The 24323-nt window shown below is 43.6% G+C and overlaps 1 protein-coding gene across 1 annotated transcript in view; it reads left to right on the top strand.

Annotated features, from left to right (window-relative positions):
• The window catches only part of LOC143316314 (uncharacterized), a 40852-nt gene that overhangs the window by 2120 nt on the left and 14409 nt on the right, over positions 1–24323 (top strand). Inside the window, exon 5 of the mRNA XM_076724201.1 lies at positions 27–178. Coding sequence (XP_076580316.1) covers positions 27–178 — 152 coding nt within the window. The remainder of the gene's footprint in view (positions 1–26; positions 179–24323) is intronic.

Here is a 24323-nt window from a genome sequence, read left to right as displayed (position 1 = left end):
GATTTATTTGCTGTGTCTTCATTCAGGAAATCCTGTTGGTGTTGGTCAGCGTAAACTTAAATCTAACCTGAAGGAGAAGTTCCAGTGTGTGTTTGAGGGGATTGCTAAAGCAGGAAAGCGAACCCTCCTGAATCAGATCTACACAGAGCTCTTCATCACAGAGGGAGGGACTGGACAGGTCAATGATGAACATGAGGTCAGACAGATTGAAACAGCATCCAGGAAACCACACGGACCAGAAACCACAATCAGACAAGAAGACATCTTTAAACCCTCACCTGGACGAGATGAACCAATCAGAACAGTGATGACAAAGGGAGTGGCTGGCATTGGGAAGACGGTCTTAACACAGAAGTTCACTCTGGACTGGGCTGAAGACAAAACCCACCAGGACATACAGTTCATGTTTCCATTCACTTTCAGAGAGCTGAATGTGCTGAGAGAGAAAAAGTTCAGCTTGGTGGAACTTGTTCATCATTTCTTTCCTGAAACCAAAGAAGCAGGAATCTGCAGGTTTGAAGAGTTCAGGGTTTTGTTCATCTTTGACGGTCTAGATGAGTGTCGACTTCCTCTGGACTTCCACAGCAATGAGATCCTGACTGATGTTACAAAGTCCACCTCAGTGGATGTGCTGCTGACAAACCTCATCAGGAGGAACCTGCTTCCCTCTGCTCGCCTCTGGATAACCACACGACCTGCAGCAGCCAATCAGATCCCGCCTGTGTGTGTTGACATGGTGACAGAGGTCAGAGGGTTCACTGATGAACAGAAGGAGGAGTACTTCAGGAAGAGGTTCAGAGACAAGGAGCAGGCCAACAGAATCATCTCCCACATCAAGACATCACGAAGCCTCCACATCATGTGCCACATCCCGGTCTTCTGCTGGATCACTGCTACAGTTCTGGAGGATGTGATGAAGACCAGAGAGGAAGGAGAGCTGCCCAAGACCCTGACTCAGATGTACATCCACTTCCTGGTCGTTCAGTCCAAAGTGAAGAACATCAAGTATGATGAAGGAGCTGAGTCAGATCCTCAGTGGACTCCAGAGAGCAGGAACATGATTGAGTCTCTGGGAAAACTGGCTTTTGAACAGCTGCAGAAAGGAAACCTGATCTTCTATGAATCAGACCTGACAGAGTGTGGCATCAATATCAGAGCAGCCTCAGTGTACTCAGGAGTGTTCACACAGATCTTCATAGAGGAGAGAGGACTGTACCAGGACAAGGTGTTCTGCTTCGTCCATCTGAGTGTTCAGGAGTTTCTGGCTGCTCTTCATGTCCATCTGACCTTCATCAAGTCTGGAGTCAATCTGCTGTCAGAAGAACAAACAACCTTGAAGAAATCTAAATCCAGAAGACTCACATCTGCAGAGACACACTTCTACCAGAGTGCAGTGGACGAGGCCTTACAGAGTCCAAATGGACACCTGGACTTGTTCCTCCGATTCCTCCTGGGTCTTTCACTGCAGACCAATCAGACTCTCCTAGCAGGTCTGCTGACACAGACAGGAAGTTGGTCAGAAACTAATCAGGTAACAGTCGAGTACATCAAAAAGAAGATTGAAGAGACTCCTTCTGCAGAGCGATGCATCAATCTGTTCCACTGTCTGAATGAACTGAATGATCGTTCTCTGGTGGATCAGATCCAACAGTCCTTGAGTTCAGGAAGTCTCTCCACAGATAAACTGTCTCCTGCTCAGTGGTCAGCTCTGGTCTTCATCTTACTGTCATCAGAAAAAGATCTGGACGTGTTTGACCTGAAGAAATTCTCTGCTTCAGAGGAGGCTCTTCTGAGGCTGCTGCCAGTGGTCAAAGCCTCCAACAAAGCTCCGTAAGTAGAATGTAGTCATTAATAAATGTTCTCTCTTTCAACAAAAGAAAAATAAATAACTTCCTGTTTCCTTCCTGTTTCCTTCCTGTGTCTCTTTAGACTAAGTGGCTGTAACCTCTCAGAGAGAAGCTGTGAAGTCCTGTCCTCAGTCCTCAGATCCCAGTCCTCCAGTGTGAGAGAGATGGACCTGAGTGACAACAACCTGCAGGATTCAGGAGTGAAGCTGCTGTCTGCTGGACTGGAGAGTCCACACTGTGCTCTGGAAACTCTCAGGTCAGATCAAGTTATTGTTTGTGTTGACAGATTTAAGTTAGTTCTGTACATTTAGAGATTCATTTAGTTTAAACAGTCTCTCTCATGTCAGGATTTGAATCTTTCAGTCTGTTTTCTTTATTTTCAGATCTCTGACTGAGATTGATGATTTTGAGTTTGTCAAATGATGATCAGAAATAATTTCCCAGTCTGCAGTTGTAGATCATCTTTTCTGTGCATTTCTGAATGTGTGAGTTGAAAAAAAATCTCTCAAATTCAAGTTTCCAGATGTGTCATAAAGTTTTGTTGCCGTTGAAAAATATTTTGCGTATCTGTAATTAAAATGTGTGCAGGAATATTTTCCAAACTGACAGTTCAGAAAGTGCAGCATGGGTCATTAAATCTGATGAATTTACTATTGATCAGAGTGCTGAGTCATGGGAAACATGAATCTTTCAGTCTGTTTTGTTTATTTTCAGATCTCTGACAGATTGCTGATTTTGAGTTTGTGAAATGATGATCAGAAATAATTTCCCAGTCTGCAGTTGTAGATCATCTTTTCTGTGCATGTCAGAAAAATGTGTGCACGTGTCTGAATGTGTGAATTAAGAAAAAAAAAAAAACCTCTCAAATTCAAGTTTGCGGATGTGTCATGAAGCTTTGTAGCTGTAGAAATATTTTGCATATCTGTAATTAAAATCTGTGTAGGAATATTTTCTACAGTGAGGATTCACAAAGTGCAGCATGGGTCATTAAATCTGATGAATTGACTATTGATCAGAGTGCTGAGTCATGGGAAGCATGAATTCTGAAGGACTATGAGTCAGCAGTTTGAGTCCAGCACAGAGGCTGTCTCATGTGAAGCTCAGTGGGATGAAGGACAAAACAAATTGGACCAAGTCAGGCTTCCTCTGTGTGAGCTGCCTCAACTAAACATGAACTCCAGGCAGAGATAACGGCATCACGACGGTGGTTATCAGCTTCCTTTGTTAACTCAGGTTTCCTTCATCAGGCTCTGTGCACGTTCCTGTAAAAAGAGACGTTTGCTCCATCATTTGACTCTTTGTCACCACAAAAAGGACCAATCATGTCCCCCCTCCTTCAGTCCAGAGGAACAGGTTGTTATAATGGAGAGCTTTGGAGAATGTAAAAAATAAAAGAGGAAAATCAAGACTGTTGCTGCATATAAGACGAGAGAGGAATGCTGGCAGAAAACTGCTGATCCTTTAAATCATTCACTTCATATATTTGTTTCAGCACTCAGTCACTCTCAGAGCCTCCTGTTTATTTCTAACTGCACATTCGAGAGTCTGAAACTTTAAACTTCATCCAGCAGGTTTAAACATGACACTCAGGAACTGGATTCAGGTCTGACACTGTCCCCTCATGAAGGACACATGACTGTGTTCTTACATACGTGAAGACAATGAATGAACATCTACAACATGTTTATGATGGAACAGCAAAGATTTGCACACATGCTGAGAAGAGACTCAACATTTTAAAATAAATGTTCTTTTTCTTCTTGTTCTTCAGACTGAGTGGCTGTAACCTCTCAGAGAGAAGCTGTGAAGTTCTGTCCTCAGTCCTCAGATCCCAGTCCTCCAGTCTGAGAGAGCTGGACCTGAGTAACAACAACCTGCAGGATTCAGGAGTGAAGCTGCTGTCTGCTGGACTGGAGAGTCCACACTGTGCACTGGAAACTCTCAGGTCAGATCAAGTTATTGTTTGTTGTAAAAGCGTTGACGTCTTTCTTTAACCTCAGAAGTCCACATGTTTGACACATACATACATTGATTGGCAGATTCTTTCTCTCAATGTTCCTTTTATTAATGACGTCTGGCTGAGATGGAAATCCTCATTTCTGTTTTGTTGTCATGTGACTTTGATTAGTGGACATCACTTTATTCCTGATTCAGTCATGATTAATTACCACAAAGGTGTCGCTGAGGACCTCAGGAAGTGAAGTGTTGAGTGTGAAGTCGTTGACCTCAAACACAGAAATTGTTGAGAAATATTATGTGTTGTAAATCCTCCCACGTGATGCTGCTCAGCCTATCAGATCTCTGCATTTTGAGAACAATGATTTGACGGACACAGCAGGACCCTCAGATGATCTTCCATGTGTGTTGTTCTGTGTGTTTGCAGGCTGTCAGGCTGTCTGATCACAGAGGAAGGCTGTGCTTCTCTGGCCTCAGCTCTGAGATCCAACCCCTCCCATCTGAGAGAGCTGGACCTGAGCTACAATCATCCAGGAGACTCAGGAGTGAAGCTGCTGTCTGCTGGACCGGAGGATCCTCACTGCAGACTGGACACTCTCAGGTATGAAGAGGCTGCTGCAGCCACAGTCAGTCAGTGTGAAAGAGGAGGAAGAGCTGGAAACATGTTGTCTGTCTTTTTGGTTGATGGTGGATGAGAGTGAGACATGAACAATCACACATGTAGGAAACCTTTGTCCTTTGATCACAACATAAACACTGGTTGAACAGCGAGCTGAAGAGGTTTAGGGGCAGCAGGGAGAAGCAGGCCGGATCAACATATTGTGTTTGTCTGTATGAGAGTGATGTAACGTCCATGTTTGCATGCTGAAAGAGGACGTGCTGCTCTGACCCCCCTCCTCCTTTCAGGGTGGAGCCTGCTGGAGTCCGATGGTTGAGACCAGGTCTGAGGAAGTGTAAGTGTGTCTTTAATTTGACTGATGAAAACAAAGCAGAGCACATTCAGCCATCTTCAAACTGTGACCACACTCATTGACATCTCTGATGTCATCATCAAACTGTCCATCAATCAACAGATGATGGATCAATAACTGCAGCTGTTTTCTTCTTCTCTCCATCAGATTCCTGTGAACTCAAACTGGACACAAACACAGTGAACAGAAACATCAAACTGTCTGACAACAACAGGACGATGACGTATGAGGAGGAGGATCAGTCATATCCTGATCATCCAGACAGGTTTGACCAGTGTCCTCAGCTGCTGTGTGGAACTGGTCTGGCTGGTCGCTGTTACTGGGAGGTCGAGTGGAGAGGAGAGGTTGATGTATCAGTGAGTTACAGAAGAATCAGAAGGAAAGGAAAAAGGAGAGAGTGTTTGTTTGGAGGGAATGATCAGTCCTGGAGTCTGTTCTGCTGTGATGGTCATTACTCTGTCCGTCACAATAAGAGAACAATGTCCATCTCCTCCTCCTCCTCCTCCTCCTCCTCCTCCTCCTCCTCTGTCTGTCACAGAGTAGGAGTGTATGTGGACTGTCCTGCTGGCACTCTGTCCTTCTACAGAGTCTCCTCTGACTCACTGATCCACCTCCACACCTTCAACACCACATTCACTGAACCTCTTTATCCTGGCTTTGGGTTCTGGTTCAGGTTCAGGTCTGGTTCCTCAGTGTCTCTGTGTCCTCTGTAGGAGGGAGAGTCTCCTCCTGTTAGAGAAACACTGCTGAACAGATCAGTTGAGTCTGTACAGGATCTCAGTCACATCAGTCTTTCAGGTTATTGGAATAAATTGATCAATGAACTTTGTTGAAAATGATTGAAAAGATTCCTCATTTACTTTGTGAACTTCTTCCACTTCCAGTCCTTTAAAGATGGAAGCTGTGATCATTAAACTGTGGAACCGCTGTTGACTTGAACCTTCAGCTGTGTGTTGATTTTATTCTGGATCTTGTTCCAATCAAAGCTGAATGTTGCTGTGAGTGTTTTATGGTCTTTCTTCAGGTCAGGACTGTTGACCGGACTCAGCTGAAAGATAGGGAGAAATGTTTCTGATGCTGTTGTCCATAAAGAAATGATTTTTTTTTCCCAGTTTGGTGTAGAAGAAGTCAGTTGGTCTTCACAGAGCCATGGCTGGAACCACATCCGACACCTTTGGGATTAACTGGGGCGCTGACTGTGAGCCAGACCTGGGGCCCCATTTATAAAACTTGCTTACGCACAAAACTGGGCTTGAAAGTTGCGTACGCAACTTGCTATGTAAAGGTTGTGATTTATAAAAATGAATTTAGCGTGAGAATGTGCGCACCGGTCCGCCAACTTTGAGGCTTGCTTACGAACATTTTGGAGACAGGGGGAATTGGCGGTGCAGATGGTGAGGTGGTGAATTGAAGCCAGATTGATCTCATACATTTAATGTCAACACATATCAGACTTATAGACCCGCGTAATCATAAACACCCAAGTCTGCAGTGTTATAGATGTGTTCCTTTAGTGAGCCGTTAGGCCTACTACTGTATGCACAATGTTCATATATCATACTTCCATCTTCAAATGATACAGAGCGGTGGATGGCACTGATGGATTAGTATTAATTGTGACAAGGTGTGTAACAATCATTCAATTTGCCGAGTAAGCATATAAATAGTGCGGTGACACTCGTGCGTAATGCTGCACAATGGATGCGCTGGCACTGCTGGAAAATCACGCAAATGGTAGGATCAGGATGGAGAGAAGTTTTAGGGACCACGGAGATTCCCTGGCCCATGATGATGACTGGCTAATAAGCCAATTTAGATTCCCTAGAGCGGTGCTCTTGGATCTATCTGCTGAACTGGGCCCAGTGTTAGATAGACCCACCCACCGGAACCGCGCCATCCCGGTGCATATCCAGGTGCTGACCACTCTGGGGTTTCTGGCGACTGGCTCCTTTCAGTGGGAATTAGCCGACAGGTAAGTGTTTGATATGATTAATATTATATAATGTTACATTGTCTGTCTAAAGCCCCTTTTGGGTATGATATAAATCAGTTAAATTATGTCCTTAGGTCTGGGATATCGCAGCCATCCCTCAGCGCCATAATGCCAGCCGTTTTCGATGGCATTAAAAAATGACCCGTCGATAAATCAGGTTTTCTTACACTGTGGGTGAACAGGCCAACATTAAAAGGCAATTTGCAGCAATGTCCGGTTTCCCAAATATAATCGATGCAATTGACTGCACTCACATTGCTATAAGGGCTCAGAGTGAAAATGAATTTGCTTATGTGAATCGAAAAAATGTGCATTCACTCAATGTACAAATTATTTGTACCTCGGACATGATCTTGACGAATGTAGTGGCACGGTGGCCTGGGTCAGCACATGACTCATTCATCCTGACGCACAGTAGTGTAGGGATCTGTAATTTCTGCCACAGATCGCTCTGTGGCACTGGAACTATTCACTGCGGTGACGACGTGCCGCCACTCTTTTTTTTTTTTTTTTATTGTATTCGTGACGAGACTACTGTGACCACCAAACAAAATATCCTTTCTGGCCTCCACCTCACCCACAAGTATCTCGATTTCAGTCTCCGTAAAATTTCTTTTTCTTTTCTCTGCCATGATCGAACGTAAAATGCCATTGATCAGCAGGCATATTTATATGCAAAGCCATTCATGAGGTACTTTGCATTGACCATTCATGGTAAAATGTGGGTGTGTCGGGGGCGGGATGTGAGGTGAATCCACCTGCGCAATCTTCCGGGTGGAGTGTGATTTATAAAGGGAAAATTGCGTGCAGGTGTGAGTACGCACGGTTTTATAAATCCGAATATTTTTTGGCGCACGCCATTTTCAGCTTTTGGGCGTACGCACACTTTTAGTATGGATTCTACGCAATGTTTTATAAATGAGGCCCCAGGCCCTTTGAGGTCATCTCATGTGTTTTCATCCCATGATCTTTAACCTACATGAATGTCTTTCAGAGCCTAGAGTTGTAAGGATAACATGACTGGTGAGAGCCACTTCTCCACTTCTCATAACAAAAAGGCAGATGGCACTCTGGTTGTTGACAGTCTTGTCTCCTCTTCTCTGTTTGTGATGTCTCTTGCATTTAGATACGCGCTTCACACAACACACCCTCATACAGGTTGTTTATCACATGTCCAGAACAAAGATATGGTATGCCCAGGCCTTGGGAACTGACCAATTATATTCTGTAATGTATATCTGATTATTGTACAGGGTTTGGTCAAACCCAACATGATAAATGTGAACTTTTGTCTGACAACTATGTTCATTCTGGCGGAGATCCTGCGGGAGCTCTGTCAGTCTGAGACCAGCGCTGCATTACTTTATATGTGACCTCAATAAATACTTTGACTGTGAACTGAAGATTGCTTCGGACCGTTCTTGGGCTTTCAACAAAGAACCGGGCTAACAGACTGAGGATCTGAAAGAGTCGCAGGGATGCACTTGTTGTCCGCCAGCTGCGTGTGTGTCCTCCTCATCGCCGCGCTCCTCCGCCAAGTGAGCGGTTTGGAGACTGTTACAGGCCTGTATGGAGAAACGCTCGAGATCCCGTGAAACATTGGAGCTATAAAAGCAGAAGACAGGAAGAAAATAATAATTTGGGTCCCGTAAGCGTACTGACTATTACACCAGACCACTTATCCACTTTGACAGCCATTGCTCTTTATTGTTCACTCATTTGTTGTTGTGTTGTTGTTTACCGTCATGTTTTAAATAAATATTTTTGCTACAAAGGACAACGCCTTGAAGTCTGTTAACATAAGACTGACATAGAAAGGGTCACAAAAAAGTGAAAACACAAAGGCACTGTCTTTTCTTCAACTCATTTTTTTGAGAAACAAAAGGTTTAAACATTGAAAAAGCTACTGCAGGAAAATTGCAGACATAAAATACTGCATGTGAAACATTCCTTAATGATATATGGATAACTGTAATCACCAGACATGAAGATGAACAAATCATTTAAACAGCTACAAGAACAAACAAACAAACAAATAAATGAAGGAGTAAAAAAATAAATAAATAAGTAAATGCTTAAGACGGAGAGAAAGGGGGGCAGGTGTTTTCCTCCGACCGATCAAGAGCACGCAGTCTGACCAATCAGCTGTCTGAAGACTGGGATCAGCTGATGAAATGAGTCAAGTCTGTTCGGTCACTCGGCCATTTGTGGAATAGAACAAAAAACAAAACACTTTACTTCTGCTAACAATAGTCGTTGGGTTCCATTGATTGCATTTCCATTTGATTTGAGGTCAAAATCACTGCTTTTTAATGGTTTGTAAGTGAAGGACTGATGGTCGTTGTTACTTCCTAAGGTGGGTGCAATGACTTATTTTGTCCACTAGATGGAGACAAGTGACTACGGACACAACAGTTTATCTGTGTTGAAGTCTAGGACCCACTGCTAAAGAACAATGAGATACTCCTTTAACACGTCGAGCTTTGACCTTTGTCCCTGTCTGTCTGTCTGTCTATGTCAGTGTGATCCATTAGTCCTGTGCTTTTTGTCATTGCAGCATATTTCAATAGAGAAGCCTATGAAACACTAATGCTGGACAGAGCAGAGTAGGTGTTGGATACATTCTATATGTAACCGGCAGGTTAGGTCTGCCCCACCACCGCTGTATTCTAACAGTAACGTCCCCGCTTCTTCCGGTCACGCACCTGCAGCGAGGCTCCTAATCAGCACCATTAGCGGGACATAAATGCGGGCAGCGGCGCGCCTGCCGATCTCTCTCTCTCTCTCTCTCTCTCTCTCTCTCTCTCTCTCTCTCTCTCTCTTCCTGCTGCTGCTGCTTCACGATGACACTGTCCGTGTTTGTATTCAACTTGAGCGTTGATCTGGTGCCCGTTGCACAAAACTAGGATAAGGGATTAAGCCGGGATATGTCGGTTATCCTGGCTCATCTTATCCGTGATCCGGTTACCCAAAAGCAGGATAGTGGAAAGTCGGATAAGTTACCATGGAGATTTATTCTGTGGAGCTCGCCTGCTCCAGACCAGGCTAAGTTCCAGGATCTATTTAATCTCATCCCTTATCTCAGTCAGCAGTCATCACAAACGGAAACCAATAGTTATTCCACTGCCCACTACACATTGTTATCACATTCAACTAGATCCACTGTCATTATTTAAACATTAACACAAAACATGAGCATCATTCATTTCAATTTTAATTGATTTCATTAATTTCAATCATTGTAGATAAATGATGATTTTAGATGATGTTGCAATCATTAGATAGACAGTTTCCCATAGACTATATATAAAATACACATCCAATATAAATATAAATACTAGGAGTGGGACTCGATTAAAAAAATTAATCTAATTAATTAGAGGCTTTGTGATTAATTAATCTCAATTAATCGCAGTTTAATGGTATAACAATATTTGCCACAAGAAGCCACATTTTGCTTCATTTGCTCCAGTGTGGGTTGCCGGCGCCGCTTGCTCGTACTCGGACCAGGACTGCTCGCACTAACAGCTCCGGCGGTTTCTGTGCTCGCTGCAACATGCTTTGCATTCAGGTGGTACCGCAGGCTTGATGTGCTTCGGTGGTAGGCAAATTCTTTTCTGCACAATTTGAACAAAACCACGCTCTTATCTTGGACTTGGGGCAGCCACGTATCCCAGAATGCATTTCGTAGCAACGATAGCGGAGGAGAGGACTCACAACTGTAAAGTTACAAGTTTCGAAATACTACTGTTTTAGTAGGACGGAATGTGGTTTTAAGATTACTTTATGTGAGAAAGTGGATGTTAAAACTTAAAATCTGTGGTCGATTCATCACGATAGCGCGTAGTTTAAAATTTGCTCCAAAGTTTTCGGAGATAACCGGCAGACGAGCTGCGATGGTGACGTCATCGAGTACGCTGCCGTCCCCATTGCAGAATGACCGTCCTGCGTCCTCCCGTCCTGGAGAGACTGTACTCCCAGGTCGAACTTGCTAAGTCCGAACTGCCAAGTTGGCGTACTTGCTATTTAGAAACGACCCTAGCTCTGACGCGTCTTGTGCATCAGTGTGATCGGTGGACCAGGAACTCGTGCACTTACAAACGTGTGTCTGAAGTGCAAACTGCGATTAAATGCGTTAATTTTTTTGACGCGTTTTTTTTTGTAATTAATTAATCGTAATTAACGCTTTACAGTCCCACCCCTATTTTACAAGCAGTTGTCAATGAGGACTTCAATATTGTCTTTATTGTTGCTATGGAAACCAATGACCTCCCTCAAGCCCTGAGCTCAGTGGAATGTTGATGTCATCTCTGATAGATCAAAGCCACTTTGTGACTATCAAAGGAGTGGACCAGGGCTTTGGAACACAGGTCCTTATATGGATGAGGTTTCACTCCAGGTGTTGCTGGATTGACCTGAGAGCCCACCCAGGATTCACCTCAGGATTTTGTTGAATTCACTTTGATTTTACTAATTTCCAAGTGTTTTCACACAGATGTTTTGAGGTGTGACAGACATTTCAAGAGGCTTTGAGCAAGTGCATTGTACTCTGACTCACAACTGGACAGTGCTACAGTTGGCTTCTTTTGGTTTTCCATGCCACTAAAGTGCCACCCTTCGTTAGGCTTACACAATAACCTGATGTACTTTGTCTATCAGTGACATCAGCAGGCCAATCCGTTTCACTGTGTGCTTGTATACTCAGGTTCTCATCACTTTTCCTGTAGCACAACTCTTTGTTAATTGTGCCTTTGAGATACATCAGTACAGCTTAACTGTACTCCATTGCTGTTCAGTAGGTTCAGTAAAGTACTTTGACTATTTGCTTACAATGCAGCTCAAATCAGATCTGGTACACACAATCAAACAGATGAGGCTTCCTACTGCCTCTCTGTATCTTGTGTCATCATTCATCAGTGCTGCATCATCCACGTAGTTCAGTTTTTGTTCACACGGTGTGGATCTAGGTTTACAATCCTGCATGTTGAACCTCTCCAGGATTTTTTCAACATACTTTGTCTGTGACATTGTCACACAGTTGTCACTGTTAAAATCAATGCCAAGAAAATATCTGAGTTTGCCCAAATCCTTCATTTTGAACCTTGCTGTAAGCATGTCTTTCACAAGCTGCAATGCATTTTCATCACTTGCTGCGATGATGATGTCATCAATCCAAATAACCATGATCACCTTATCATGTTCTGTTTCCCTTGCGTAAACACAGTGGTCAGCCTGGTTCTGTACAAACTTGTTTTGGGTTAGATAGTCATGCAAAACCTTGTTCCAATTCCTGCCTGATTGTTTTAGCCCATACAGTGACCTCTCTAGCTTACACACCAACTTTTCATTTGTGTGAGATTTCACCTCGTACCCCTCTGGCTGTTCCATGTAAATCTCACATTCTATTGGTGCATTTAAGTAGGCTGTTTTTACATCCATTTGCTGCAAAATCAAATTTTCTCGCTGTTTTCTGCATCAGCACTCTGATACTAGTCAAGTTAGCTGTAGGAGAAAATGTCTCCTCATCATCTACACCCATCTTTTGACTGTATCCCTTAGCAACATATCGGGCCTTGTATTTCTCAGATCCATCAAGATTGTTTTTAATAGCATACACCCATCTACCCCCCACTGCTTTCTTTCTGGACTTGATCAGTCTCGTCATCAGACACATATTTAGACATTCTACAATCTGTGTATCTGTCTGGCATCCTTCTCTCTCTCGAAGGGTAACACCTGGGCTCAGGCTCACACTTGACCTCTACTGGCTGTGGTTGGTGGCGGCTCACTCCAGGCTGGTGTCTCACTTCAGGATTATGTTCTAGTGAGACATGGTGATCTGGACTTTTGGACTTGTACTGTACAAAGTCATCTACAGGTGTTAAGTTAGTCTGTATCTGCTGCCCTCCACCTGTTTTAGCCACAAATTTTACCACCCTGCACTTCTGCACTTTCTTACTGTCAGGAAAGTAGACAATGTATTCTGGACTGTTTTTGTCATACCCGATGAAAACACCCTTTTCACACCTTGGATCTAATTTTCTTTTGTCTTGTTTTTAAGCAAAACACTCAAACCCAAACCTCTGGGTTCTGGGCAGGTTCGGCTGTCTGCCTGTCAGTGCTTGGATTGGTGTCTGCTTTGTGCGTTTATTAAAACATCTGTTCCTCTCCACAGCAGCAGTCTGGACTGCATAAGTCCACAGTTGTTTTGTCAGATTACTTTCAATCAACATGCACCGTGCCATATCAAGAAGTGTGCGCCAATTGCGCTCAGCAGTGCCATTCTGGTGAGGAGAGTAAGGTGCTGATGTCTCATGTCTAATCCCATGTTTAATGAGTAGACCCTGGTAACCTTTTCCTGTGTATTCAGTACCTTGCGAGACCTGAAACACTTGATCTTGCCGTATGGGGCTGTGTCAGCTAGAAACTTCTCTGTAGCTTTTTAAGAAATACACAAACACTGTACTGGAAAAGTCATCAGTGAATGAAAGTGCATATCTGTGACCATCTCTGGACTCTGGGTGGATCGGTCCTGCCAAATCTGTGCGTACTAGCTCTGGAGGTGTTTTAGCTCTCGTATCAGGGTCTCTGTTTCTGGTTTGGAAAAATTTCCCAGAGTGCACACTTCACAATGTGGAGGTTTGTTTGTTGGATCTTTAATTTTCATGCCATCAGCAACACTTTGTAACCTCTGAATGTCATCATAGTTGCAATGCCCCAGAATCTCATGCCATGTCTGCATATGAAAACATCCCCTGCATTGGTCATCACATTCATCATCATCATTATTTACTGTGTGAAAATAATATGATCTGTCATGTACCTGAATGTGTTTCGTACCATCTCTGTGGATCAGAACGTCTTTCCTTTTCTTGAAGATCACGGTGGCTCCGCTGGCAGTGGCTGCTTTCAATGAGAAAATGTGTTGTGGATAGGATGGGATGTACAGAGCTGCCTCAGCGTGGTGTTCAGATGTCTGCCTCTGCTGTCAATCAGACAGACCTCTGCATCGCCGCAGTGCTCTGCCACCCCCTTGCACCTCGTGTCATCAGCCAGCTCCACGCAGTGTGTATCAGCCTGGAACTCCTCATCAAACCTCCTGAACTTGGCGAGATCTGTGATGATATGCGATGTTGCCCCGCAATCGACCATCAGACCCCTCACGTTGACACCTGCTGCGTCGTCTCGGTCTCTGCGCTGTTTCCTTCTGCAGGTGATGTCCCAGTGTGCGGTGCTCCTGCAGTGACTGCACCACAACTTGCGCCGGCAGTCTCTGGCCAGGTGTCCCTTCAGGCCGCATTTGAAGCACGCCAGGTCCGCTGCTGCCCTCTCTGCTCCTCGGTCACCTGCGCTGGCAGGTCTCCCTCTCTGCTGCTGCATGCGCGCCTTCATCACGTTGTCATCTGTTGCTGCAGCCCACATCTTCTGTGTACTCGTAGCTGCGTAGCTTTGTTTTAAACTCGGCAAAAGATACGTTCTCAGCACGCTGTGCAACATGAACCGCAAATGGTTTTAAGGACTCAGGCAGCCCCTTCAGAACCATAAACATAACGTCACTTAATGTTTCTCCGACATTTGTCATAGCGGTGATTGCGATCTCAGCGCGGATCACATATTCAGTCACACTTTCACTGACTGACTTTTGAAGTGATGTCGGTTCTGTGTAAAGGTTGATAATGCGTAGCTTTCCTTTACCTTGGTAATAGTCCCTTTAAATCTTCAGAGCTTCTCGCCCATCGTCTGCTGCCTCTCGCATTACCAGCGATAGACTTTTGTCATCCAAGAACTGAATAAGTTCTGCATATGCCTCGGCATTCTTGTCTGCATCCACTGGCAGCTCCTCTGCGTCTTCCGTTTCGGTGTCATTTAAAACAATGTTTTTCAGGCCCTGCAGATGATGGCGGCCCAAATATTTCGTCTCCCATACTTCGGAATTCTTTTCATCTCCGTCAAATAGGAGCCGAGACCAGCGGCTTGTGTCTGCGATTCTTCTGCTCATGGTGCTAACAGCATCTAATCATCTCACACGGTGGAAACACGCTAAACTGTCTCTGGATTACTCTGGGCCCATAACCTGTTGACAGAGTAGGGCTATACAGCGGCACAGCATTGTCAACCCAGAAGTTAGAGAAAGAAGCACCGTGTACAAGGAGAAATGAATCGGAGACGCTCTGCTGTTTCCCAGGTCACCTACACACAACTGAACTCAGCTGCAGGTGCGAGACTTTTATTAAACACGCCCACAATGGACATCAGACAGCTGCAATCAATCAGTCCTCAATCAACTCAAACACTCAATAAACATAACATAACATTAAGTTTGCCCATCATAAACACAAAATAATAAATGAACATTTAATAATTGGGAGCACCGACTCAACACATGCACATAGAAGTAATCACTCACTTAAAATTGGGGATTGGATTGCAAGTCATGTGTGCATGTACCTTTGCCTTTTTCCTCTCCAAAATCCTTAAAGGCCAAGCCCTTCCAATTCTGCTCAGCGACTGAGCGGATGAGGAGATTGTTGTCCTCAATTAGTTGCTGAGGGGGAACCCCGGCCTTCACAAGGTCATCGTCAGTAGGTCTGTTTGATGTCCAGACTGTCTCCTTGTCCAGTGTCTTCTGTATTCGGGCTGCTTGAGGGGGGTTTTCCTGTAAATCTGTAAATGGAATGAGCTGTACCATGGAGTACAAAAAAGGTGAGTGAGTAGCTTAATAGCTATATATATATATATAGCAGAAAAGGTGTGCATGGGAAAAAAATGATGCAATACAGCTGCCTCCATTAACAAGACATGCACAATGCTTCCACAGTATGTATTAACTCCACTGCCTAAGTTGGAGATCCCTCCACTTGTTGTAGTAAGGCCGGCAGTGCAGAAAACCAGCCTTTGTACATTGGTCTTTTAAAGGCGGGTCACCAGTCAGTGTTACAGGGAAGGCCCTGCAATAAGCATCCCAGTCCTGCAGGGATGCGGGTGTGTGTAGACCAATTCGACAGCAGTTCAACACAACTAATGGAACAAAAACAGCTGCAATGTGTCCTCGTCTGTTTGATTGCTATGAGTCAAATCAAAGCCTTGAAAGATTCATAGAGCATGCTTTTGATGTAGTAATACTGATTACTCACTTTGACTTCAGCCGTTGTAAATCTGATGCAGGGTTGGACAATGGGACCCCACCTTCTCCAAGGAAGAACTTGCCCTCGTCCGTCTTGTTTCTATCTTGCCGTTTAAGGGAAAACGGCCTGATGTTGTTGAAGTAGCATTCCAAAAACTCCAGAGAAACCAAGAAAAATAATGAACTTCTTTCCCTGTCAGTTGGTGCTCCAACAGCAGGATAACCTCACAGTAGTGTCTGAAAGATGTGACTGCAGTGTTGGGGATGTAATCGTCGCTGATTATTTTTTGGTGGATATAATCAATATCCCTCTGTACAGCAGTAAGGACATCCTTCTTTTGAGACCTGTTGCAAAAGTCACTGAGGTAACACAGAGTAGAAAAGGTGTATTAGTCACTACATCAGTGCAAGTCACAGTGCAGTGGTAATAAGATCAGCATACCTCTCAGTTGGCTGAACTGTCGGGCACATTTGAGGAGTGTTGGTGACGATGAATCCTCGACTCTGAAGGCGAAGGCATAGGCTGACACAAGAAGCTGGATCTTTGCAATACTCCTCGAGCTCTGAGAAGTCCCAAACTCTGCCCTCTCTGGCAAATAAGTTCTGGGAGGCAGTTGCTCTGGATGCTTCTTGCTCCCTTTCCTCTTGTGCGTTGGTTTTCATACACACCCTCTTCAGATGCGTTGGGCGGTAATGTAATTAAAAAGTAAATATTAATAAAGTCATAACAATAACAGTAAAGGTTCAAAATCGAAGCACACACCAAGCAATGAAATAACATTGGAAATCAAAACAACAGAGAATAAAAAGATTTGACAGGTGAGGAAATAAAACAAACCTGAAAAAGGGTGGGTCTCTTTGTCTGTCACGGCACATACAGCTGGTTAATCTAGTGTGTTTTCCTGATTTCTATCATTCAGAAATCTCTTAGGAGCTGGCTCCAGAGGACTCGCTGAGTCTGTCCCAGCTGCCAAGCCTTATCATTTGTCTCCATCTACTGGTCAACAGTCCAAACTACAGCCTCAGTCTTTTGGCCGATCCTGCTTTTGCGACTGAGCGTCTCTCTGTCATTCTCTCTGTCTGTCTGTATCTCCCTCTTTCTCCCTCCCTCTCTGTATGTGTAATTGAACAATAATGAGTGATAACTGTATGAATCATATTTATTCAAAGTCACAATGTTTTTCATTAAAAGTTAAAAGAACTGTCAAGATGATATTGTGATTTCAAAGTAATAAAATCGAGATGAAATACCACTTCAGGCTTAGGTACAAAACACACAAAGACACGCACAAGCAAACAACAAACTGTGACAAATCTCAACTTAACAACTTTCTAAATTGATTAAGAACACACACTAATCACTGCAAAAGAACAAGTCAACAACAACATGTTTTTTCTAAGAGTGTTATGAACAGAACTGTAATTGTGAACAATAGTTTGATGAACAATTTCCAATGAACAGTGAACATAAGCTATAAATCTAGATGCAATACCACTTCAGGCTTGCTGGGTCAAAGGACAGAGGATGTCACACTTTGTACAGACTGTAAAGGGTGTAAAGGGTTAGACCTTAAATGTACATAGACTATACAAAGATGAGAGATCTACACAGATTGGTTTTTCAGTTCCGTCTCGGGGAATCATCTTCTTTTCTCGTTCCTCTCGCTCCAGCTGAACTCTCAGGCGTTGCGCATTTTCACAGCCAAATCCTGAGTGTGGTCTGTGCAGGTCCCCTCAGCGGCTACCAGAGGGGGTGACAACAGACAGGCAGGCAGACACAGACAGAGTGGTTAGGATGAGGCAACATGAGAGGAGGTGGCGAATCAGAGGCAGGTTAGGTCAAAGGTCAAATGGGAATAAGACAATCTTTAGGTTCGGTTCCAGGTCCAGATCCAGCTGCAGGGTCAGACAGGAGGCTGGGGAGACGAGGGAGGGTGGGTGGACGAGACAGCCGAGGACAGAGGACATCCGGAGCAGCCAGGAGTTTGTCTGCAAGAGAATGACAAAAGAGGAGCATGCAGCATTATCCCATCAACATTTTATAACTTGTATACAAATTTTCCAAATATGTTTGCAACCCAATAAGGTCTTGGCTAAACTCGAGATCAACTGAGTTAACAACCCGACAACGCCACCCTGGAATACATCATGTTATTAATTATTACTTTGACCACACAGGTAAGATTCACAAAGAATTAACAGAGACGTGGTTTTGAGTTGATAAAAAGAGTTTTCTTTTGTTTTTAATCTCCTTCAGTGATGCAAAACATCACAAACAATATGACACAAAAGAACATAAAACTGAAGGAAGATTGTTCAGTGTCTCGGCTTCAGTGATTTTTAAATAATTAAAAACATACTAAGAAGAACCTAGAAAAAAAATATAAGGTGGAGGGCTTGAATAAAAAAAAGGAAACATACAAAGGTGTCACACTTTTAGGTTGGCATTAAAATAAAACACTGCAAACAAAGCACACTAAAATATAAAAGAACACACAAGGGAATAAATAAGTCAAATCACACAGCCACCTTTTACACGGTAAAGCACAAGGCCACCTCTGTATGAATCAGCCAGTTTTAAAATGTAGTTACACAAAAACAAGCCTCACAACCCTAAAACAAGCTACAATCTTTGGTAAAATGTAAAACGAATTAAGAATATACAATAATAACAATAATAATAAGAAGAAGAATAAAAGATATATGTATAAATAGTCTAAAATCACTGAATAAAACCTTGCACTTAAACCCAATAAAAGAAACTAAAAACTCAAGTGAGTTTCAACAAGCACAAAGCAGCAGTGGCAGTCACTGCTGCAAAGACACAAACGCAGGTTAGACAATCTTGCTGTCTGTGCGTTGCTCACTCAAACACTACAACAATAGTAACATTACCTTGGCTGTACAACAGGCCATGGACACAAACACGGACAGCGAGAGAAAGAGAGAGAGAGTGAGAGAGAGAGAGAGAGAGAGAGAGATCGGCTGACGTGCTGCTACCCGCTGCTATTTATGTGCCGCTAATGGTGCTGATTAGGAGCCTCGCTGCAGACGCGTGACCGGCAGAAGCGGGGACGTTACTGTTAGAATACAGCGGTGGTGGGACAGACCTAACCTGCTGGTTACATATAGAATGTATCCAACACCTACTCTGCTCTGTCCAGCATTAGTGTTTCATAGGCTGCTCTATTCAAATATGCTGCAATGAAAAAAGCACAGGACTAATGGATCACACTGACATGGACAGACAGACACACAGACAGACAGACAGACAGACACAAAGGTCAAAGCTCTCGGTGTTAAAGGAGTATCTCATTGTTCTTTAGCAGTGGGTCCTCGACTTCAACGCAGATAAACTGTTGTGTCCGTAGTCACTTGTCTCCATCTAGTGGACAAAACAAGTCATTGCATCCACCTTAGGAAGTAACAACGACAATAAGTCCTACACTTACAAACCATTAAAAAGCAGTGATTTTGACCTCAATTTTTTTTTTTTTTTTTTTTTTTTCTATTCCACAAAGCGCCGAGTGGCCGAAGGTTTTCTTTCGAGTCAAGCAGCAGCACAACAGACTTGACTCATTTCATCAGCTGATCCCAGTCTTCAGACAGCTGATTGGTCAGACTGCATGCTCTTGATCGGTCAGAGGAAAAAACCTGCAGCCACACGGCCCTTTTTGGGAATAGTTTGGACGTGCCTCTGCGAGAACGAAATGCATTCCGTGGCACCTGCCCCCCTTTCTCTCTGTCTTAAGCATTTACTTTGCTTAAACTTCTTTGTTGAAAGCCCAAGAATGGTCCGAAGCAATCTTCAGTTCACAGTCGAAGTATTTATTGAGGTCACATATAAAGTAATACAGCGCTGGTCTCAGACTGACAGAGCTCCCGCAGGATCTCCGCCAGAATGAGCATAGTTGTCAGACAAAAGTTCACATTTATCATGTTGGGTTTGACCAAACCCTGTACAATAATCAGATATACGTTACAGAATATAATTGGTCAGTTCCCAAGGCCTGGGCATACCATATCTTTGTTCTGGACATGTGATAAACAACCTGAATGAGGGTGTGTTGTGTGAAGCGCGTATCTAAATGCAATAGACATCACAAACAGAGAAGAGGAGACAAGACTGTCAACAACCAGAGTGCCATCTGCCTTTTTGTTATGAGAAGTGGAGAAGTGACTCTCACCAGTCATGTTATCCTTCCGACTCTAGGCTATGAAAGACATTCATGTAGGTTAAAGATCATGGGATGAAAACACATGAGATGACCTTAAAGGGCCTGATCTTTACAGTTTCAGCTCAGTTCCTTCTCTTTGTCTCCTCCATGTTTCTGTGGCAGGAGCCATGTTCCTCTGATGGTCTTTGATTTGAACTTCAGGACCCAGAACTCCTGCGTGGTGACCTGGTCACTGACCAGGTGAGCCTGAGAAGCTCAGTGTGATGCTGCCCTCTGGTGGCTGCAGCAGTCTGTGCTGCTGATGGTTTGTGTGGATTTTCATTGTGATGGTTGACTTTGAAGAGTTGCTGCTGGATGTTGATGTTTGTCTTCTTTCTGTTCATGAGGCTTTATTGAAACAGGAGTCCGTCTCTGCTGGTCTTTTACTGGAACAGCTTCAAATATTCTCACAGCTTCACACCATGTTTTCATTGGTTTGAAGAAAACTGTGCACATCCAGAGTTTTTGAAGACGTTGATTAATTTTCTCTTCAGTTCCTGAAATGAATCCACTGTGAACCATCAGAAATATAGACAGACTTGCTGCAGCGTTAATGTAAATGATTCAAGCATCAATAAAGGTCCGATATGGCAGAGATGGCCAGAACTTTAGAGTCAAACCACTGCCGCTGTCCTCCTGGCCTGCTGTCTGGCTCTGGCATCATGCAGAACCCTCAGTGGGGGGACAGTGGGCCATCAGAGTTTGTGGTCGGGGACCTCTCACACCTGGTGTAGAAGGTGTTGATGCACAGACCTGCTGTTTTGTATATGTTGATATATGTTGTTGTTGTCGTCCTCAGGGCCTCTCAGAGACTCCCAGTCATGACACTCCATGCATCCTGGAGCATGTCAGTTGCTTCTGGAGTCCATCACCTTCCTGTGGTCCTGGATGGTTTAGTCCTCTTCAGGTGCTGTCTCAATGTTGGGACCATCTGTATGATGCAGTGATCTGAGAGTCCAGGACACTCACAAGGACGATGGACGAGATTTCTCTCTGGATACTGGAGTAATGTTGATGTGTTTTTACTACCTCCAGCTGTTGGTGGTGTAAAAACATGTCGCTGTTGTTATCTGTCGCAATCTGAGCGTTTTCTGTCTTTTGACAACAGGAATCCATGTTGGTGTCTGTTGAGTTTCTTGTGAAAATCGACAAAATGAGCGTCTGAAAACACATAAAGACGCCTCGACCGTGTCATGAAATTGCTGCCACTGTAAAATAAACATTTCCAGTTGAGGTCATTCAGTCTGTGAAGGAGTTTTGAGTCTGAACGAGCTGCAGTGACTTTTAGTGTTGTTCTTTTTATGCAATGCAGGAATGGACTTCAGGGACAGACTGAACCTCCTGACGTCTGTCTTCAGAGGACAGATGGACCCTCACTGTGGGAGAGGAGGCGTCTGGACTGTCCTGCAGTACTGACGGTCCACCTCACGTAAATACACCAACACTAAACGACTGCTTGGATTCAGGAATGAATCGTCTCCTGCAGACATGCTTGATTTAAAGCTTGGATTTTGTAGACTTGGTCAGCTGTGTTAGTGTTTTCTTTGCTTCTTCTTTTAATGAGCGTAGTTTGAAAAATAGACGCTAAGTGCACCCATAAAGTCCACCTCTCTATTTACAGGGAACTTTCAAGGTAAATTTGCTGCATTTATCCAGAAAAAATATGGCTAAACTGAAAAATGAATGTCCTGTTCGACGTATGGTTGATTACCTTAATATATGATGAAATGATGTCTTCAGTGGGTCATCACATACAGATTAAGTCCATGTGACGTCTCACTTTTTATGATTAAGACTAAACTAAGTACTCAGATTAAGACTAACCCGTCATATAAACTGAGTTGTTTTCCATCCAGAATAGTTTGTTCCCATTTCAGACCTCCTCGTGACTCATGCTCTTCATGCTGCTGCACCTTTAAACCTTCCTGTGAAAACCACTGATGATAAAAACAGCTGATGCAGCGAGTGTGCTGCCTGGGCGTCTGAAACATCTCATCTTTGGAAACTGTCTTCATGTTGCTGCTGCAAATCATCATCAATCATCAAAATGGAGTGAAGTAACTCATTAACTGATTGTTTTCAAGCTCAAATTTTTCAATTCATGTTATTTGTTATTATTATTTTCATGAAGTTCCTGGAAGGAGTCGAAATCCCACATTTGAGTTTCCTGAATGTGTTTGATGCAGATTTAATATCCTGTTAATTTTCTGCATGTTATGCTCAGAATTTGAAGCCTCCTCTTTAAATCTGTAAATCGGTGCTCCACATGTGTGTTTGGCCTTCAGAAGTGACTGATGAACGTCTCAAAGCCCGATGCCTCCAGCGTCAGTGCTGAAACACTGACTCTAACCCTGCATGTGAATCAGGAGTTTGCGTCTCGTTGGTGTACTTTCCGCTCAGTTTTGTTGCATGTACGCTGCGAAGTGGAGTTTTGTTGCGCTCATCGATTAGTGAATGGCTCCTTCCACCTTTTGCCTTTTGTGACGTTTTCCCGGCAGAGCAACGCCCTCATTGAAACCCACTGAAAACTGATTGGTTCACATGTAAAAAAGGATTTAGTTTCATTGTTCTTTAAATCCATTTTGTATCTGAATGTAAGGGAACATTTGTGCCTCATAAAGGCACAACATGGCGAGTGACTCCAGCTGTAGCTCATTGGCTAACAGTTCAGCACCTTTGCAGCAGGTGCATTGTTGTACCTGGATATAAAGATGCTTTTTGTCACTCAGGGCACAGAAATGTTCTTTCAGAGGTAACAGACCAGAAAGAGCAAAGATGTCTCATCATCCTGAGTCATTAACACAGAAATGAATTCCAATGGAAGACACGATGGCGCTAACATGCTTCCTTCCTTACAACATTGGACAAAAGTCCAATCTGACGGCCACTAGTGTGTTTGATGAGACCCCAAATCTCACAAACCTGTAAACTTCAATCACTTGTAGAGTCACAGTAAAGCAGCATTTTAGCCAAGTCTCCAAAGAGGAGAGGGTCTTTTCCAGCTGTTCATTGCTTTGTTCATCTTTGGTTCACATCATGAAGTCCATTGACTCCATCTGACGTCTGCAGCTCCGTTCCTTTTGCTGCTAAACAGCTAAAATAACCCACTGACCGACTCTGTCATGTCGTCTGACTGCGATCATCAGCAGAAGCAGCCGGACCAGCTGTCTTTGCAGCTGAAGCGTCCCAAATCAACGAATCAGCTTCAAACAGACCTGCAAATTCGGGCTTGTCAACCAGTTTGATCACTTTTGTTGGTGTAAACTGGTTTCTCCAGTTGGACGACTGTTTAAAGTTTACTGTCACTTTCTGCCTTTGGAGTGTCACAGTTTGTTTTCTCCTCTGAAGCTCCAGCTGAAGGTAAAGTAACTCGTTTCAGGTGTTTTTTTACTCAAGCTGTCGTTAGCTTAGCTTCAGCACAAAGGGCATCGATCTGCAGCTCCGTCCATCGTTTCTCCAAACTCTGAGTTTAACTGTGAACTCTGGACGAAGGAGGTGAAAGCAGCTCTGTTAAAAACATCGGCCATGTTGTGTGGATGTTTGTGAGTGTAAACGCTGGAATAAGAGCAGAAGCAGAGCGAGTTGATCCTCAATAGTTGATGTGGAGACAGCAGGAAGGAGCATTCAGAGGGCTGTGAGGAGCTGAAAACTTTTATTTCTCTGTTCAATCTGTAACTGTGTCACTAAATGAGCTGTCAGAGCTCTGAACTCTCCTCCAACAGCAACGAGTGTCGCTGCTTTTTCTCACTTTGTGCTTCAATGTGATCAAGAATCAAATGAAAGATTCCTGTTTTAATATGACCTGAGAGGGCTTGATTGAGACAGGCTTTTATTTTGAAATTATCTCTCAGTGGTGGAAAGTAAATAATTTAAGTATTAATTAAATACAGTAATTAAATTAAATAAAGTAATTAAATACAGTCTGGAAGTACTTGTACTGTACTTGAATATTTCTACTATTTTACATTCCTCCTGTGTAAATATTTGACTTTCTCCTTCACTTATTGATGATCGAGGATCGTTCAGCCGTAAAGAAACTTTCAGTCATGTTGAATTTACTGAATATTCCACAAACTGAAGCTTCCTGTCAGATTCAGTCAGTGTGTGTCAGTGGATGTCAACGGTCGTCCAGGCATCAAGTGTGTGTTCACTTCACTGCAGCTTCATGGCGCCATCTAGTGGACTGATAGAAGTACAGCAGCTCGGCCTCACACT

This window comes from Chaetodon auriga, chromosome 23, assembly GCF_051107435.1.
Source record: "Chaetodon auriga isolate fChaAug3 chromosome 23, fChaAug3.hap1, whole genome shotgun sequence".
NCBI classification, from domain to species: Eukaryota; Metazoa; Chordata; class Actinopteri; order Chaetodontiformes; family Chaetodontidae; genus Chaetodon; species Chaetodon auriga.
Note: the sequence above shows the minus strand (reverse complement) of the source record. Positions and strands in the feature narration are given on the sequence as shown.